This window comes from Enoplosus armatus, chromosome 8 (assembly GCF_043641665.1).
Source record: "Enoplosus armatus isolate fEnoArm2 chromosome 8, fEnoArm2.hap1, whole genome shotgun sequence".
In the NCBI taxonomy this organism is placed as follows: Eukaryota; Metazoa; Chordata; class Actinopteri; order Centrarchiformes; family Enoplosidae; genus Enoplosus; species Enoplosus armatus.
Genome location: NC_092187.1, coordinates 25096010 through 25113364, shown reverse-complemented (window position 1 = coordinate 25113364; position 17355 = coordinate 25096010). Strand labels below are relative to the sequence as shown.

Below are 17355 nucleotides of genomic sequence, written 5' to 3'. Positions count from 1 at the left end.
TTTAAGATAAATTAAGATACTTTAAGATTAGATGAGGTACTTTAAGATAAATTAAGACACTTTAAGATTAGATGAGGTACTTTAAGATAAATTAAGATACTTTAAGATAAATTAAGACACTTTAAGATTAGATGAGGTACTTTAAGATAAATTAAGACACTTTAAGATAAATTAAGACACTTTAAGATTAGATAAGATACTTTAAGATAAGTTAATATTAGATAAGATAAGAAACATTAAGATAAGAGTAGATTTGACTGGAGGCAACTCTAGTGAAAAAAACACCATTAAAAAAAAGATCAGCTTTAACATTGTGAAGAATCTTTCAAATCTTTGTTCAGGAGAATAAAATGTCTTTCTTCTTTTAAAAGTTATATTCAGCACCTCACTTTTCAGCCAGCTTAACCATCCTGTGTGTATTTACAGCCGCAGCCTCCAGGCGGTTGGTTCACAATGACTTTGATGTTGTTGCTCTAGCTAACGGGAGCTAACTGGCTAAATTAGCTAGCTTAAGAGAGGCAGGACACGTGATTGGATGAAAGGTGAGGAGGTGGTGACAAAAGTGACATGAAATAAAAAACTAAGAACGTATGTTATGAAATGAAAATATAAACTTATGTTATTATGAAAATAAATCATGAAAAGAGTTTTTTTTCAATCATTAAATTGGCTTCATTAATTGACCTATTAGCCTCCTAATGGCCTCCGTGATCTACAAGCCTCTTCTAGAGTTACACTAGCAGTGGTGGAATAGAAGTACATTTACTCAAGTACTGTACTTACGCACACATCTGAGGTACTTATACTTTACTTGAGTATTTCCATTTTATGCAACTCCATACCTCCACTTCAGCGTTTTACTTTTGACACTTTACGTACATTTAGCTGATAATACTGTGAGGTTTTGAATGCAGGACTTTTACTTGCAGTGGAGTATTATCACAGTGCGGTGTACTTTTACTGAAGTAAAGTATATGAGTACATCCACTTTCTTCACGTCTGAGAGCACGTAAAGGCAACGTGGTGGTACGTCATCACGTCCTGCTGTTACCATGGACACGGAGTAATCACAACGCTGCCAGTTTCTGAGTCTTTGCTTTGAAACTTGTTGTGCTAACTTTAGCGCAACTAAACAGATATTTGGACACTTTGGAAACGGCTGCTGTGTGAAAACCATTTGCTTCTGATGACATCAAGGTGTGTGAGGACACTTTGAACACAACGCCTCTCTGTCTTCGCCTGCTGTCCTCCACCAGCCCGGACATGAACACGGCAGGCGAGCTGTGTCCCGAGTCCTACAGGCTGAACTCTCCCGAGGAGACCCGGCTGTTGGCCGTCGCCGACAGCTTCCAGCGTCAGTACGCACACCTCCACCCCGACCGCAGGCCCCTGCTGCTCGGCCCTGTCAACGAATGTGGTGTTCAGGTAAAACTAACAATTTCAACTCGACTAACTCAAGAAGAGAGAGATGGCAACAAGCAGCCCGTGTGTGTCTGACAGCTACCTGTGTTTCTTCTCACCTTCAGAAGTTTGTGTCTATGACTCTTCGGCCCACAGCGACACCCCACCCTGATCTTTTCAAGTGGGAGGGCTGTGCCTCCTTTGTGGCTAACTTCCTGTCTCTGGACCCTTTGGAGCCCCCCGTGGACCTGGTCTGAATGACAACACTAGTCCTTTTAACATTCGTTGGTTTGCAGTAGAACCTCTGCTCAGCAGTTGATGCCAGTGTGTCTAATGGATGTGTGAGAGAGGCTTTCTGCCACATTCACATCATGTTGTTACCATAACTACAACAGGGAGACATGTGCAGGTGTTTTCACAGGCTGATTCATGACGAGTAAACTGACCTTCATGTGTAGAATTGGTGGCGTGGCCCTTTAAAAGGACAGCACAGCAGTAGATAGTCTTAGAATATGGACAGAACACATCAGGGACATGTTTCAGCTTTTCAGAAAGGTGGATGAAATAAACCCTCTATAAGAAAATAGATTCTCATGCATGTGTTCACATAACCATCCATAAATACACACACTTTGTCTTCAGTGTGTATGAGTGATAGTGAAGGTGTGTGTGTTGCTGTCCCAGCCCAGGTACCTGTTCTCCTCCACCTCGGTGCTGCAGAGTCAGAGAGCCACATGTTTTGAATTTGCCACCCTGTTGTGCAGCCTGCTGCTCGGCGTCGAATACGACGCCTACTGTGTCAGCGGCTATGCCGTCAAGGAGATGTGTCTGCTCGACCAGAGCCTGCAGGAGTGCCCCCTGCTGGACACTGAGGTCAAGGTAAGTGCAGTGTACCTTACTGCACACCCACAGTCAGACAGATGGTTGACTCACAGACATGAATGTGTCTGCTTGTGCTTTGTGTTTGTGTGTGCAGAGTGTGATCTCAGAGCCGCAGGAGCCACAGGAGAATAAATACACAGTGAAACCTCCGAGGGAGCTGAAGAGTCGCTTTTTGAGGCAGCAAGAGAAGAAGAAACAGGACGCAGAAGCTGCGTTGCTTCAGAAACAACTACAGGAGGTAACCTGATCTTTTTACTGTGACAGCTGCGGCTGCAGTTTAACTCCAGGACCAGAACACAGACGGGTCTTACTGATGAACTCTGTGGACTCTACACCATGTTGCACATGAGAGTCCGGGATCAAACTCACCGTTTGTAAGAGAGTCATTGTGTTAGCCATCTACCATATTCACAGACCTTGCTCTCAGAGAAAGAGTTGAAATTGCTGTCAAATGTTGGCATTTGCTTTAGTGCTATAGTAACTAAAACATTATAATTCATTAGACTGTCAGATTGTCTTTCATAGATTCATAGAACACCAGAGAGAGAGGTCACATATGAAACTACTCATGGTGTCAAGTAACAAGACCTTGAACTCTGACGAATCATCACAACACACACAGCTTACATGAGAAAGGTCCCTTAAATAAAGCTTAAAGTTGATATGAAACCCTTCTGTCTCACCTTTGACCTCTTCTTTCTCTTTATGGACAGGAGAGTGAGCAGCGACCCGCTGACCCCCTGCGAGGACTGCGGGTGCACTGTTGGGTACTGGTGCTGTCAGGGAGTCGGAGCGTCCAGGAGAACTTCTTCATCGACCCTCTGACCGGGAACAGCTACACCACTGACGATGACAACTTCCTGGGCATTGAGAGCGTGTGGAACAATTTCAACTACTATGTGAACATGCAGGACTGCAGGAACGGCTGCGCTGTGAGTCCACGACCCCTCCAGACATGATATACTGTCAGAGTCCATAGACGCCCACAATAACAGTCATTAAGGATAAATACATAGACTGGACTCACGTGTTCTATACATGCCTGTTTTCTGTGTGTGTGTGTGTGTGTGTGTGTGTGTGTGTGTGTGTGTGTGTGTAGGATACGGTGTATGACCTGGAAGATTCAAAGATGTGGGAGCCAGTCTTGTACGGTGCACTCAGCAAAAAGCAGGTGATTCTCGACGTCCAGAAGAGGACGGAGAGAGTGAGCAAAGTCAACAATGATGAGACGGTGTGTGTGTGTTGTTCTCTGTGTGTATATGTTTACATTAGTGTTTGTGTGTAGCAGTTCTGGTGGCGGATATTTAGACTCATTCTTCTTATCGTGAATAAGACCCAAACCAACACATGAATGAGTCACACTGTTTGAGGAAATGGCTTTTTTAAACATGAAACTATATATTTGTGAGGAGTTTTTAAAGATTGACGTCTTCAGTAGGAACCAATGGGCTGAGAGCTGAGAGCCACAGACAGGAAGTGAGACAGGACTGAGACTAACACATGGTTGGTTTGGCTCTGCACATGGGATTTGTTGATAATAAGAAAAATATTGCCTAACAAGATCTGACCTGGTCCCTCCTTGTCTAAGTGTCTCCATCTGCAGCATTTACCTCCATTTCTCTTTTGTACTCTTCCACCTGTTTTTGCACATAAAGAACCTGAATGCCTCTGTGTCGTCTTGTGAGATTCATTCAGCTGTTTCTTCAGGATAACTTGGAAATCATAATGCTAATTCTTCTTCTTCTGGTGGCACCAGCACATTGCTGCCACCCACTGTTCAGCTGACGAGAGCCCCACATTTATTCATTAAAAAGCATCAATTTAAACCATTCACTAGAGTTACACTTGTGCTTATTTGACACTGAAACATGATTTTGTTGTTGTTTGTTCTGAAGGAGGAGGAGCCGCAAGGAGTTTTCCTGATGCCGAGATCCTGGGTCAATTACATCACTATCTCAAAACAAGGTCCCGTAACTCCACATGAGCACCCTTTATCTGATGGCTCAGTGTACTGGTCCTGTACACTACCCCGCACCCTCTTTACTCTTTATTGGTTTTTCAAGGTCAAGTTAGTGTTTATTTGTCATTCAAGAAGAGACGTCATTTCTTCAGGATCAGAAACTGACAAAACATTCAAGCATCAAGACAAAAACATAAAACACCTTAATGTAATAGAACGTCTAAGTATTATTCAAATAAAGTGCATATAGCAGAGTAAAAAGATATATACATAGATCAGTGCCAATATCCAGCCCTAATCTTACAAACACGTGCCACCTGATCCTGTAAAACCTCCTCAAACTGCTGCTTCCTCTCCTTTGTTGTTCAGACCTGGAGACACGCTGGCCGGGACAGAAGAAGGTGACCCACTACAGAAAAGCAAAGCTGGAGAACTTTGCAGTGTACCTGAGGCCAGAGGGCCTGGTCACGCGACTGACTGTATACAAAGACCTGGACTGTGAGTGTTCAAGAGAAACCTTTGACTTTTTCAAAGGAGTCCCACGTTTTTTCTGTCGTTATGTGGAGAAGAAATACAAGGAGGCAGCTTTATGTCATTTGAATTTGTTTCTGAATAACATGTAATGTGTGTGTGTGTGTGTGTGTGTGTGTTGAAGGCACTGAGGTCATCAGGGTGAAGGAGTGGTATCAACACAGAAACGACCACCTGGAGGAGCGGGAGGTCAACAAGGTCGACAACTTCACCACAGAGCGCTTCCGACGCGGACGACGTTTCCACCTTTTATGTAAATCTGCTCTCTGCTACGTCATGTTAAAAGACAGACACATTTTAACTGACCTATAGCGCGACAGAAAACTCCCACACTACCCGTGCAGGAGGGCAGGGGTGAATTTGGTCACAGTGGCAAATATCTATCACACTGATAAAGAACAAAGAGCCATTCAAATAATCCTTAGTGGAAATTTAAAGCCACTATGTGTAGAATTTGAAAATGTCTGACTTTGGCACCCCCCCCCTCCCAGTGGTAATGAATGAATCATGCAAATCTACTCTAGTGGAATCACAAAATGAAAATATAGAGCTAGAAACGAGCAGAATAGGTCCCCTTTAATAAAGTTTCACCTCCAGTCAGGAAAAGATGGCTTTGAAAACGTGGATTTTAAAGGGGAAATGTGCAGGAATCAGTGGGCTTTAATCTTTAATGTTGTCGGTGAAATTCCCTCCTCACTGATGGTTTATCTGTTTGGCTCAGTTCACAGGTACACATCCCCGAGCACAGACACTGAGCGTGAGATGGAGTTCAGCAGTGCTCGTGTTGACGATCTGGTGCGGAGGGTGGAGTCGCCAGGTGAGATGACGGAGATCTTCGAGGGCCGGGACGACTTCCTCTACTACCGACACGTCCAGTTTTCAGAACCAGATGTGGACGCTGATCCGAATGGCCGACCGCTTCAGGTGAGCCAAAAAGTTCACACTTGTACCATCAAATAAACGTTTGACCTGATGATAAATGACATCACTAGCTCAGGATAGTTGAAAGTCACTTTAGGTTAGTAGCCATACGTCTTTGACCATATAGTTTTTAATTAACAAGCCAGTGAAGACAAAAACCAACAAATGTGTTAGCTCATCTCTCAAAACTGTCTGACTTCCTGGTGTGTGTGGGACTGAGTCAAGGCTTGCAGGTCTGAGATGGGTGAGAGGAGGAGGTTTTGTTGCTTAGAGCCCCACTAGCAGGCAGGATCAGATCTGATGTGGACTATCGGAGACACGTAGATGATTTTATAGTTGAACTGTCTCATCTCGACTGACTATTCAAACTAGACAGGATGCTTGTGTGTGTGTGTGCAAACAGGAAGTGGTCGAGCGTTTCCACAGGAACAGATCCAAACCGGCCAACAAAGACGTGGCAGAGCGAGTGTTCCTATTGGCTCAAAGACGGATCGAGGTGACCTATCACTTAGAGGACCAACGATGTATCCCTTCAAAGAGGAGCTTCATCAAACCGCGAGAGTCAACGGAAAAAAAGAAGGCAGAGGACTTCACACCTAACATGGTCTCCAGCTTCCAGGTACAGACAAACTAAAAGTCCTTGAGCTGCCTCTGGGATCAAACACTCCAACAATAACGACATCTGTTTGTGTGTGGGGGTTCAGGTGGATCCATCTGAGAAGCCTCTTGAGACCCAGGCTCTGTACAAGATGCTGGTGGCCCTGATGAAGGATGAGGAAAAGGTGGCTCTCCAAATCAAAGCATCCAAGACAGAGGTAACCATTAAACCATGTCCTCAGTATCACCTGGAATAACAGTGGAGCTGTGTCCCAGTTCAGACGTCACATCTGTATTCATCAAACTTCTACGAATGACGCTTCAGAGCCAACTTAGGAGCAAAGAAGTTCCCATGATTAACCAATCAGATACAAGCATCTGCCATCATGTTATTCTGCAAAACATTTGTGATTTAGGTTTTTCAAAAGTTGACCAGTAGCCATTACCTTGTGAAATGAACAGTCTAATATATTTAGGATGAAAATATAGGATGAAATAATAGGAAATTAGGTGAAGTAGAAACAAAGAGAGGTAAAAAGATCAGAGAAAGGGAATATGATAACAATAAAGATGGATGCAAAGTGACTGCAAACACAATTCATGCTTCATTTGTGCTGTTTGGACAAATGCAAAAGAGTGGTGTAACAAGCTTCACAGAGACTGAAACTGATCTGGGTGCTGGTTGGCAAAGTGTTGGCTAACGGGCTGTGATCATTCATCCATTGCTAAAAGATATCATGAAACACTGTGAACCCTTCCTTAAAATGCAGGACTTTTACTGGTACTGGAGTGTTTGACATTGTTGTATTGGTTCTTTTACTTATGTAAACGGTGTGACTACTTCTTCCACCACTTATGTGTGAGTAGGTGAGAGACATTGTGGCCTGCAGAGAGCAGGAGGAGATGGGCGTTCTGCTTCACTACTCCCCGTGGACGACAACAGGAGCTGCCCTGGCCCGCAGTCAGAGACAGGAAATGGTGTGACACACACACACACACACACACTGAAACTTTACATGTAACTTGGTTGTGTTGGTGGGTTTCACATTGCATGAAAACAATCAGATTCCCAATACGACAGCCATTATGTCAAGAACAGTTAAACTACCCATTTACCCTAGTACTCTGTACTTACCTACCTACCCTAGTACTCTGTACTTACCTACCTACCCTACCTTGTCTAGCCTATTGACCGTTCTATTTACCCACCCACTGAATAAGTCCTATATACAAAATTCATTTACAAATTGCCACAAAATTCGTCTTTAACAATAGAATTCAGTTTAAAAAGCCAAAAAACACCAAGCAGGTGAACCCACCTGTAGGAGAGCCAAACACTCCTCTTGGTGACATCTTGTGTCGGACATTTCTCTGCCGTTGCAAAAGCGTCTGGCTGAAGAGGAGCAGAGGTGGCAGCAGGAGACGCAGAAGGACATCCTGGCTCCACTCCTGATCCGGCTGGACTACACAAAGACTCTCAGCGCCAAGGACGCCATGCAGCTCCTCCAGGACTGTCAGGCCGAGTTCCAGCAGAGAATAGAGGAGCACAGCATCCTCATTCGGGAGCGCTACCAAAAGGTACAGCACAGGGGCACAGAGGAGAGGTTTTGGACCACTGACCGGCTGGTACCGACCCAGCAGAGACCACAACCATTAAGGTCACTCACAAGCCTCAGGTTACAGGGTGTTACGTCTCTCCCAGTCACATGGTCTTATATACAATGCTCAGTTGGTTTTATCTACTGCATTATGCATATCTAAAGGTTGAACATACTACAGTTCATAGATATGCTTCTAAGTTGACATGCTATGTGTATATTATGTGTGTTTGTAGTTTATATACCCTCAGAAAGAGTCTCTGCATGAGAACCAGGTACCTCTGTTTTATTACATGTGCACATATAGACAGGCCAGAGTGGCTCAGCAAATGAAAGAAGGAGATTGGGATGAACGAGAGGATTTAGAGACACCACGACTCTGCTGTCAAACATTTTGTGGACACGCTAACATGTTCACAAAAATCTGTGTTTAGGAGACTCAGGAGCTGCAGAGGAAGCAGCAGTGGTACCAGAAGCAGCAGCTCCACATGACGGAGGAGCAGGAGGAAGAGTACCAGAACTACTGCTCTGAGAAAACACTGCAAATGCATGTCGCCAAGGAACGCCTCAGAATGTACTCACACACACACTGACCAGTATTTTCATCAGATGATTTATTTTTAACTGTTTAACAGAAGTCATATAACGATCCATTGCTTCGTTAACTGTCACTGCTGAAGATGAGCACCAAGTGTTTTGGCCCGACAGCTAATTCTTTGTCCGAAAGGTGTGTGTGTGTATGATTATTTATGTGTGTTTGTTCCAGACACCAGGAAATGGCTTCTCAGAAGTACAGTGATCTTCATAACAAGCTGAAACAAGACCCTCGACTGGCCCCTCACCTGCCCAGCTGAGCCAGACACCTGCCTTTTTTTTTTTCCAATACATTTCTTTTTTCAATATACATTTCAAATAATAAAGTGCAATAAAGAGCTTCACATAATCATTGAAAACATCCAAAAGGAAATACAGCAGAAAACATTCAATAAAAGATAAAAACAGTTAAACAATAAGTTTTTAATGTGGCTTTAAAGGACAGTCAGAGGTATATTTTGGACAAGCATGGACAAGTTTCTGTAAGTCATGCCATGAGTCCCTGTATTTTTCTGTGTTGTTGAACCCCACAACTGTGACTTGTCTGTTGTTATCCGTTTGGCTCTGGAGCAATTAGCAGTGCTACGTTAGCTTGTATTAGATATTTATTAGGTCAAGAGAACAAGAAACACATTAAGTGGGATTCGACCAATATTAGATTTTAATGATAATTACACAATTTCTTCCCAGTATTTGCCAGCATATACATCTATATGTTGTGCTTGTGTTTAGCATTTAGACCATCATTTGGCTCCGAGTGTAGAAGTGGGTGAGCAGCAGGTTTAGGGACCATCAACCCGAAAGCTGCTAAATAAAAACCCTTTCCAGTACCACTTTGTAATAAGACACCTTTTATAATGGGCTTATACACTTAATAAATGGGGTTTAACACACTATAATGTAATTGTAAGCAGACATAAGGACATTTTAAGTGTAAATTTAGGTACAACAATTATATGAAAACATACTTTTTATTATTACAGCTGTATTTGACTATATTGTCATCTGTTTATACATCAGCTGTTGACAAATACATAAATGAACAAAGAATTTATATCTGCTTACAGTTACATTATAGTGTGTTTTAATCCACTATCAATACTAAATAGAGGTGGTTAAAGTAAGCGTTACTTAATAAGCCTTAACGTCTGCAGTTAAAAATGACATCATTTATGAAGGGTACATTATTACTTTGGTGCCCCTCCATCATTACAGCAGCGTTTGTCTTTGATTGTATATTTTCAATAAAAGCCCAACATCGTTTTTTATGCGTTCTGTTTGTGTGTGTGTAGCATAAAGGGACCACAAACTTGTGTTAACAAACCCTTGATATTATGACGCAATGACACAATAATAAGCTTTACCCCTGTCAGACAGTTTCCGCAGCATCGCTGGTTTCACAGTCTTCTTTTGACATTTCTGCTTTATTAAACAAAGAGATGGAAGCAGACGTGAAGCCCTGAATCACAATGGTCCAATAGTGAGACAGATAAACACAAACCAGCTGAACGTCTCCATCCGCGCATGCGCTCAGCGACCAACCCACTATGAAGAATGCAATGCACAAGTAGCGCGAGAGGTAAACAAGGTTTTGTGATACTTATTTACACATCTAGCGTCCATCATTACATTTGAACAGCGGAGACAGTTTTATAAAGGCTTCTGCTTCCATGACAGTTCGTTTGCTGACATTAAACTTGTATCTGTTTGCAGTTGTCACTGCGACTTTACAGACTGAGCTAGTTAACCTCAGCAGAGGCTAACAGTTAGCTGTGTTAGCTTATCAATTCACAGTCAATGGAGAGAAGAACTACTCTCTTTAACTGGACGAGCTTAATGAACAAACTTCAAACATTTGGTTGTCTCCTTTCTAATGCAGTCGTAGTTCACGAACATGTAATTTTGAAGCATTTTGCGTTCCGTCCAATGTCATTGCTTGGTGTTCTCTGAAGCTAACACTAACACAGATAGCATTAGCATTTTAGCCACTGTCAAATATCTGATTGGCTCCCGAGGGGCGGGACTCTTTGTCCACTGACAGCAGAGACGCCCAATGAAAATTATGAATAGGCGTCCTCAGCGGCTTGTCGGCCAATCAGCTTCTTTCACGGAGGACGCTAACAGAGCAGAAAGACAAACGTCAAAAAAAGCCATATTAGAGTTTCTTTCATTGATTAAACGCCGCTCGACTGTTAACGTTTTAATTCGCACGTATAATCCCTCGTCATTCAGACTACATTTGTGGAAATGTCTGGAAAAACTTCACTAAAAAGTTTGGCTGCAAACGTTATCTCGGAGACATTAGCGACGTCCTGTATGTATGTTGTCATCACGTAACGTACAGCCGACGTAGGCTGTGAACGTACTGAAACAACTCCTGTATCGTGTTAATCTGGCTTTAAAATAGCTCTGCTCCACACTGTCAGCGCTGTTCTCCGTCTCTCTCTGAAACTTTTAACAGGAGGACGAAGCCGATGCGACAGCTGTGACCTGTAGCGTGCTCAACCTGAATTTGAAAATGAAATCGCAAAACTTGATTTTGACATTTGGATTTGAATTGTGACCAAATTTTAGCTTATTTGTATTGAAATTAAATGGAACTGGCCTTTTCATAATGGTCGGCTTTGACAGATTCCACAGAAGCTGCATGAGAGACTCCTGCTATTCTGAAAACTTTCTTCAGAAATATGTTAAAACAGTGACATAATTCAAACGCAAAAGACTCCGGAAGAGTGTGGGGAAGTTCAGACATTTGGATTCAGCCACAGTTTGCATCAGTGAGGGCTCTGTCTGTTGTTATTAGAGAGACACAACAATGAGGTGATGTGTTGTTCGTGGCTCTGGTCATGGCTTTAGAGGACTGATTTGGACAAACAAAGAGGTGAAATGCCCCATACATACCATAGATACACGGACAGAGGACAGCATTCTTCTGTATTTTGCTGACATAGCTGGCGTGTTGGACAGATTTGTGTTGATGACAAAGGTCTTATTTAAGTGCACAAGTGTTAGCGTGACGGCTCGTGAACAAGACATGTGATCTTTTGAATAATCAAACTCTGGTTCAGGCTCACGCAAACAGGCAAAGTTTGATCATTTAAAAAAATGCAAGCGACTCTCCACTAACTGAAGCATAAACTCTGCAGTGTGTTAAATGAGAGAGCTTTTACTGCAATCATTTAATGGGGTCATTTTTTCTCTATTTTTGCCAGATGAAGACTCCTCCGGACAGATCAGGGATCATCTTTGAGGTCGGAGCTCAGCTAGAAGCCAGAGACCGCCACAAGAACTGGTCTGGACCACGCACGCACACACACACACACACACACACGTTTCCGGCTTAAGTTTTGTTTTTAATTGAATTTATTTGTTTTAATCAGACATTGTTCACTTCATCTTTAGATAACATTTTGGATAACTTTTAAAATCTCATTGTGCATCATGTTGTTATCCTGTCAGGTACGCAGCCACGATCGAGAAGATCGACTACGACACAGAGCAGGTCCTGATCCACTACCGTCAGTGGAGCCGTCGACACGATGAGTGGTTTCAGTGGAGCTCACAGTACCTGCGGCCGCTGGAGCGAGTCAGCCTGAGGAGGCAGGGCCTGAATCCACCATGCTCACAACCGGTACGACACACAGGCGCAGGACCTGGTTGTGTCCTGGTTAAACTGAAACAGTCCTGATTTTTGTATGTGCATGTCTCATTGTCAATGGTTGCTCCTCTGCTTCTCGGTATACTTTGTTGGACTTCATTTTTCTTTCCTCCTCTCTGTCTCAGGTGTTTGTTTCAGGTACGAAGGTTCTGGCCTGTTGGACAGACTGTCGTTTCTATCCGGCCAAAATCCTCAGGGTCAACAGAGACGGTGAGGCTCCATTTCACCTTTTGTGTTCCTGTTTATTTCTTGCATGATTTGGTGGGCAGGTCTACTGTATAAGCCTATAGCTCCCTTACCTCTCCTGTCACATCTGTTTCTCGTCGGTTACCTGTTTTTATGCTGCAAACAACTAAACCAAAAGTTCTTCTTTGGAAGGCAACTGACAAATAGGACAAATGAAATGGAAGAAATACGCACACTGGAGATGAAATGAATGTGTTGTTAACATGTTTAAGAAACTTGATGAAATGCTATCAACTACTAAACCTAGTGTGTGTGTGTGTGTGTGTGTGTGTGTGTGTCAGACTCCTACACAGTGCGTTTCTATGACGGTGTGGTTCGGACTGTGAAGCCCACCAAGGTCAAACCCTTCCAGGAAGTAAGAAATACTACACTCCCATTGGTCCTCATCTGATTTTCTTCACCAATCACAACTCCTTTGAGTATTTTGTTTGTTTGTTTGTTTGTTTGTTTGTGGTGACACAGAAGTCCAGATCTGAGAAGAGTGCTGTAGGAAGCGAGGGATGGGAGGAAGGGGAGAGCGAGGAGGAGGAGGATGGTGGAGAGAGACAGGAGGAGGAGGAGGAGGAGGAGGAGAAGAAGGAGGAAAAGGTGACATCAGAGAAGAAAGAAGGAGCTGAGGAGGAGGAGGAGGAGGAGAGGAAGAGGAAGGCAGAACCATCATCCTCCCATCCACCAGCCAAGAAGAAAACAGATGGCAGTAAGTTGCATGAACTTTGACCCCCCGTTGACAGAGAGTCCTACCTGTCACTCCTATAATCGATCCTTCAGAAGTGTTGCAATGCATCGTGGGTGAGGAGGTGCCCTTAAAGCTGACAGACAGCTGTAAAGCTTTCATCATTTACCATCATGATGCCAACGCTAATGATTTGTTCCTCTCCCAGGTAGAAGCAGCGGAGCTCAGAATGAGCCCATCACAGCTGACTCCACCCAGCCAGATCCTCCTAACCCCGCCCACATTGACAGAGGTAAACATCAGAGGATTTCAGACACTTCTGGCCCGAATACAAGACTACTCTGATCATGAAGTTGTGAAGCAGATTGTAGAAGCCGCTCGGTTGCATTGAGGAGTGTTTGTGCTCATGCAGAGGCGTTATGACTTCATTAACGTAAGGAGGCTGAAGGAAAATAAGACTTAAGACATGTTCACATTATTGTAGGATTATTGTGAATGTTTATCAAATTAGTTGAACTTTGACCCGAGCTGTGCGGTCCCTTGTGAGCACAGTCAGTGACTGAAGGCAGCTGGTTGTGCTGCGAGGTTAGCTTGATTAGGAGTTTATCTAAATATAAATCATATTGAGACTAAACTGAAAACATTTGCTGGATGAAATATCAGCCTTCAGATTCAACTACAGGTTTGCTACAAAAACACTGATTGAGTCTTTGTAGTGATCGACCTGTTTGATGTTCAGATTGTCGCCTGCAGGTCTTTTTACCATTTAACTATCTCAAAGAGAGTCAGTATAAACCTGTGGATTTATATTTACAGTCATCAACCTGACAGAGAGAGAGACTTTTATGGTCTGCAGATGTAAGATGGCTCAACTTTTCAAGTGTAGTTTCTGAGAAAAGAAACAAAAACTCATCCTGTATTTGGGCCAAAACAATATTAAAACTGATGTTTATTTTCTAGTAGCTAATAGTGCTCCAAGAACAGCAGGCGCTCTCTGTTGTTTCATCTCAGTCTTTGTCCTTCTCTGTCTCTCTCAGACGTCCTGTTGGAGCGTCAGGCCCACCTGCCCACCACACACAAATTCAGCAGAGAACCCTGTGAGTGCACTCACACAAACTATACAAAACTTCACTCTCCACATAAACACACGGCAGTTATCATTTCAGCTGCACATGCTGGGTATCATTTACATTAACGGTCAACACCTGAGTTTTGGTATTTGATCCAAAGTATCAAACCCTTCTTAAAGTATTGTAACAAGAATTTAATGGAAACTAAAATTGGCAAAATGTTGCTTTAAAGCAGTAACCGTCTGATCAAAGGATATATATGAAGTTATCTTGAGTTACTCACTTCCACTAAAACACATTTCAGCACCCAAAGAAGTATTGAGGTTTGATATCCAGTCCTACTCCTTACACTGTCATCGTTCTTTGTCTCCTCCCCCCGTCTGTCCTCTCTTAGTGTACAGGGTGATAAAGAACCAGCCCCCTCCCATTCTCTCCATTGAGTTGGACCACAACCCCTTCAAGTGTCCTGCAGCGGGCTGCACCAAGTCGTTCAGGAAGGCGAGTCTGCTGCACTACCACATCAAGTACTACCACTCCGACCAGCAGCTGGACAAGCGGGGCAGCGAGCAGGAGGCTCCGAGGTCGGTTGATGGTTCAAATCCCAGAACTGGACCTTCACAGACAGCAGGAGGAGAGCTGTGTGTTTAACACTGATTCCTGTTGTTGTAGGAGGAGGCGGTCATCTTCTAAAGGGGGCGACTTCATGTCAGACGCGAAAAGTGAGGACCAGAACAGCACCTGTCACCATGACGACAGAGAGCACAGCGCCATGGGAACAGGTGGGACGGCTATTCGTGCACACACACACACACACACACACACACATACACACAAACATACTCCTAGCTTTAATCTCTCTAAGCTTTTCTTCTATAGATATTTTAAAAGAAGTTAATTTAGTTCAGCTTTCACAGTTCAGACAGAAACATCTCACCATCTGTCTTTCTCACCCGTCTGACCTGCCCGTCTGTAAGCAGAAGTGAAGAAGGACGGAGGGGGGGAGAAAACAGGAGGACAGGACAGAAAGGAGAGGAAGAACTTCCTGAGAGTCAAACTAAAGAAGAAGAAAAAGAAGAAGAAGAAGAAGAAAAGTCAGTCAGGTGAGAGTCAGTGTACAGTTCCACATTTTACTGGCCACATCCTTCAGAAGGAGTTCACAGTGCTTCAGACAATTACATGACTCTTAAAATCCCCCCAAACCTCACAATTATTTACAGGAAATACAGAAACAGAATAGAAAATGTGTGCTGCATACATTCATTGAAACCAGTAAAGTATCTGTTGCCACATTGATCATAAATGAGCTGCAAAAAACATCAGAAAAACAACTGTAAATGTCATTGGACGTGTGTCTGCTGACAACCAGAATGCTTTGTGGACGGCTGGTCTGACTTAATAAGCAAACTGAAGACATCACACAGATTTGACTGTGTACACACTTTGAAGCAAATTGTTTTAAAGTAACTGAATAGCCTCCATGAGCTTCTGTTGTTTTTAAAACACCTGCATGCACCTGTCCCTGTCAGCTCACGCCTCAAACTTCTGCTGCAGCTGGTTCATTAGTGTATCATTATTAGTATTAAGAGTATTAGAATAATGACTGTGTTCTTTGTTGTCGTCAGGACTAGGCAGCAGTGATGATGAGAACTCAGACACACCTCCGATCACTCTGAAGCTGTCCGCTGAACATGACAACACACACACACAAGGTGGGGACTCGCACACACACACACACACACGCATAGTCGTTCGTATTCATGAGGAAATGCAGAAGTCCAGGTTTTAAATCTTCAGTGTAAAGAAATCAGCTCGTCTCCTCTCCAGCTGACGACGGCAGCGACTGGTCGACGCTGACAGCAGAGAGCGGAGAGGACACGCCCTCTTGGCCTGTTGCTATGGACACAGAGGAGTGTGAGGTGGTGAGGTGTGTGTGCGAGGTGGACGAGGAGAACGACTTCATGATCCAGGTAAGACACACACACACACACACACACACACACACACTCTGAACTCTTCTACAGCAGCAGATAGAAACACAGACATATATTTTTATATCTGCAGCTTTTTCATTCACTTCAAGGAGCTTTTTCACGTCACAAGTCTGTCTTAAAACTCTTAAAACAGCACTCACGTGTCCAAATGCACATTTAATGAGTTACTGGTGGCTGTAGTCGCTCCTCCTGTCCATGCTGGTTGTAGAAGTGATCTGTCTGCCTGTGTTTCTCTGTAGTGTGAGTCGTGTCTGTGTTGGCAGCATGGCACCTGCATGGGTTTATATGAAGACAACGTCCCACACAACTACATCTGCTACTACTGCAGACACACTGCAGGTAGGATCTCCTACTGTGTGTTTGATGTGTTTGTATGTGAGGACACTTCCTGCTTCGACTGTTGTATTTCACGTAACTGTCCTTTATTCCTCGTTTGATAAAATGTCTGAATTAACCGACATTTTACTGTTATTAACCTCTGCCAATCAGCATCTCCCCCTCTCTGTTATCAATCCCCCGCCCCTCTCTCAAACCAGCTCGAGAGACCCTCATGCTCGTGTGTCTGAGTTCAGTCAGATTGAACATGAAAACGAAAGAGGCGGGTCAACTAGTGACCAGAAGCTAATGTGTCATGCCATGACACCTGTGTAGGTGTACCATTAGTGTGACGGGGCCTTTAAATTAAACACAGTGGTTGTTTTAAGTCCTCCAGAGTTCAAACCAGTCAGAGAAATGTCAACTTCTAAGTAAACTTGGCTGGTTTTCTGTAAAAATCCTGACCAGTTTATCTTAATTAAGATATTATGTTAGTTGTATATAAAACAACTACATAGTCAGTTTCAGTGATAATGAAAAACTGCTGTTTTCTGTGTGTGTGTGTGTGTGTGTGTGTGTGTGTGTGTGTGTGTGTGTGTGTGTGTGTGTGTGTGTGTGTGTGTGTGTGTGTGTGTGTGGTTTCTCATCCTGTGTTGTAACACTCCTCTTCAGGTTGGAGACGGGCTCAGCGGTTCCTGTCAGAACCTGATTTGCTAATATCTGGTCACATGTTCGGCCTGTCGTGCGTGAAGGAGAACTACTCGGAGATCAACGCCTCCAAGATCTCACACACCAGCCGTCTGCTGGCGCACACGCATGGCCTCAATCAGGTCCTCAGTGGGCTGCAGCTCAAAATCAGCCTGTTACAGTGAGTGCGCTTACATCAGTGACTCCAGCAATCTGTTGCAGTTCACAGAG

At 43.6% G+C, this 17355-nt stretch overlaps 2 protein-coding genes across 2 annotated transcripts in view; both read left to right on the top strand.

The window, feature by feature from the left end:
- Positions 1 to 1173: 1173 nt before the first annotated feature.
- On the top strand, positions 1174 to 8847 carry ccdc135 (coiled-coil domain containing 135). The gene is made up of 16 exons (XM_070910887.1): positions 1174 to 1425; positions 1527 to 1652; positions 2086 to 2280; positions 2378 to 2521; positions 2997 to 3215; positions 3383 to 3514; positions 4179 to 4248; positions 4613 to 4741; positions 4899 to 5027; positions 5496 to 5698; positions 6099 to 6314; positions 6400 to 6510; positions 7160 to 7270; positions 7679 to 7870; positions 8325 to 8464; positions 8657 to 8847. Exons 1-16 carry the CDS (start codon positions 1264 to 1266, stop codon positions 8742 to 8744), a joined length of 2367 nt encoding a protein of 788 aa, XP_070766988.1. The 5' UTR covers positions 1174 to 1263; the 3' UTR covers positions 8745 to 8847.
- A 1194-nt stretch (positions 8848 to 10041) lies between these two features.
- LOC139289260 (PHD finger protein 20-like) overlaps positions 10042 to 17355 on the top strand; it is a 10256-nt gene continuing 2942 nt past the window's right edge. Inside the window, exons 1-15 of the mRNA XM_070910825.1 lie at positions 10042 to 10063; positions 11697 to 11776; positions 11944 to 12115; positions 12268 to 12352; positions 12670 to 12743; positions 12851 to 13085; positions 13270 to 13353; positions 14099 to 14158; positions 14526 to 14712; positions 14801 to 14910; positions 15109 to 15231; positions 15754 to 15840; positions 15956 to 16098; positions 16362 to 16461; positions 17110 to 17305. Coding sequence (XP_070766926.1) covers positions 11697 to 11776; positions 11944 to 12115; positions 12268 to 12352; positions 12670 to 12743; positions 12851 to 13085; positions 13270 to 13353; positions 14099 to 14158; positions 14526 to 14712; positions 14801 to 14910; positions 15109 to 15231; positions 15754 to 15840; positions 15956 to 16098; positions 16362 to 16461; positions 17110 to 17305 — 1736 coding nt within the window. The 5' untranslated portion in view covers positions 10042 to 10063. The remainder of the gene's footprint in view (positions 10064 to 11696; positions 11777 to 11943; positions 12116 to 12267; positions 12353 to 12669; positions 12744 to 12850; positions 13086 to 13269; positions 13354 to 14098; positions 14159 to 14525; positions 14713 to 14800; positions 14911 to 15108; positions 15232 to 15753; positions 15841 to 15955; positions 16099 to 16361; positions 16462 to 17109; positions 17306 to 17355) is intronic.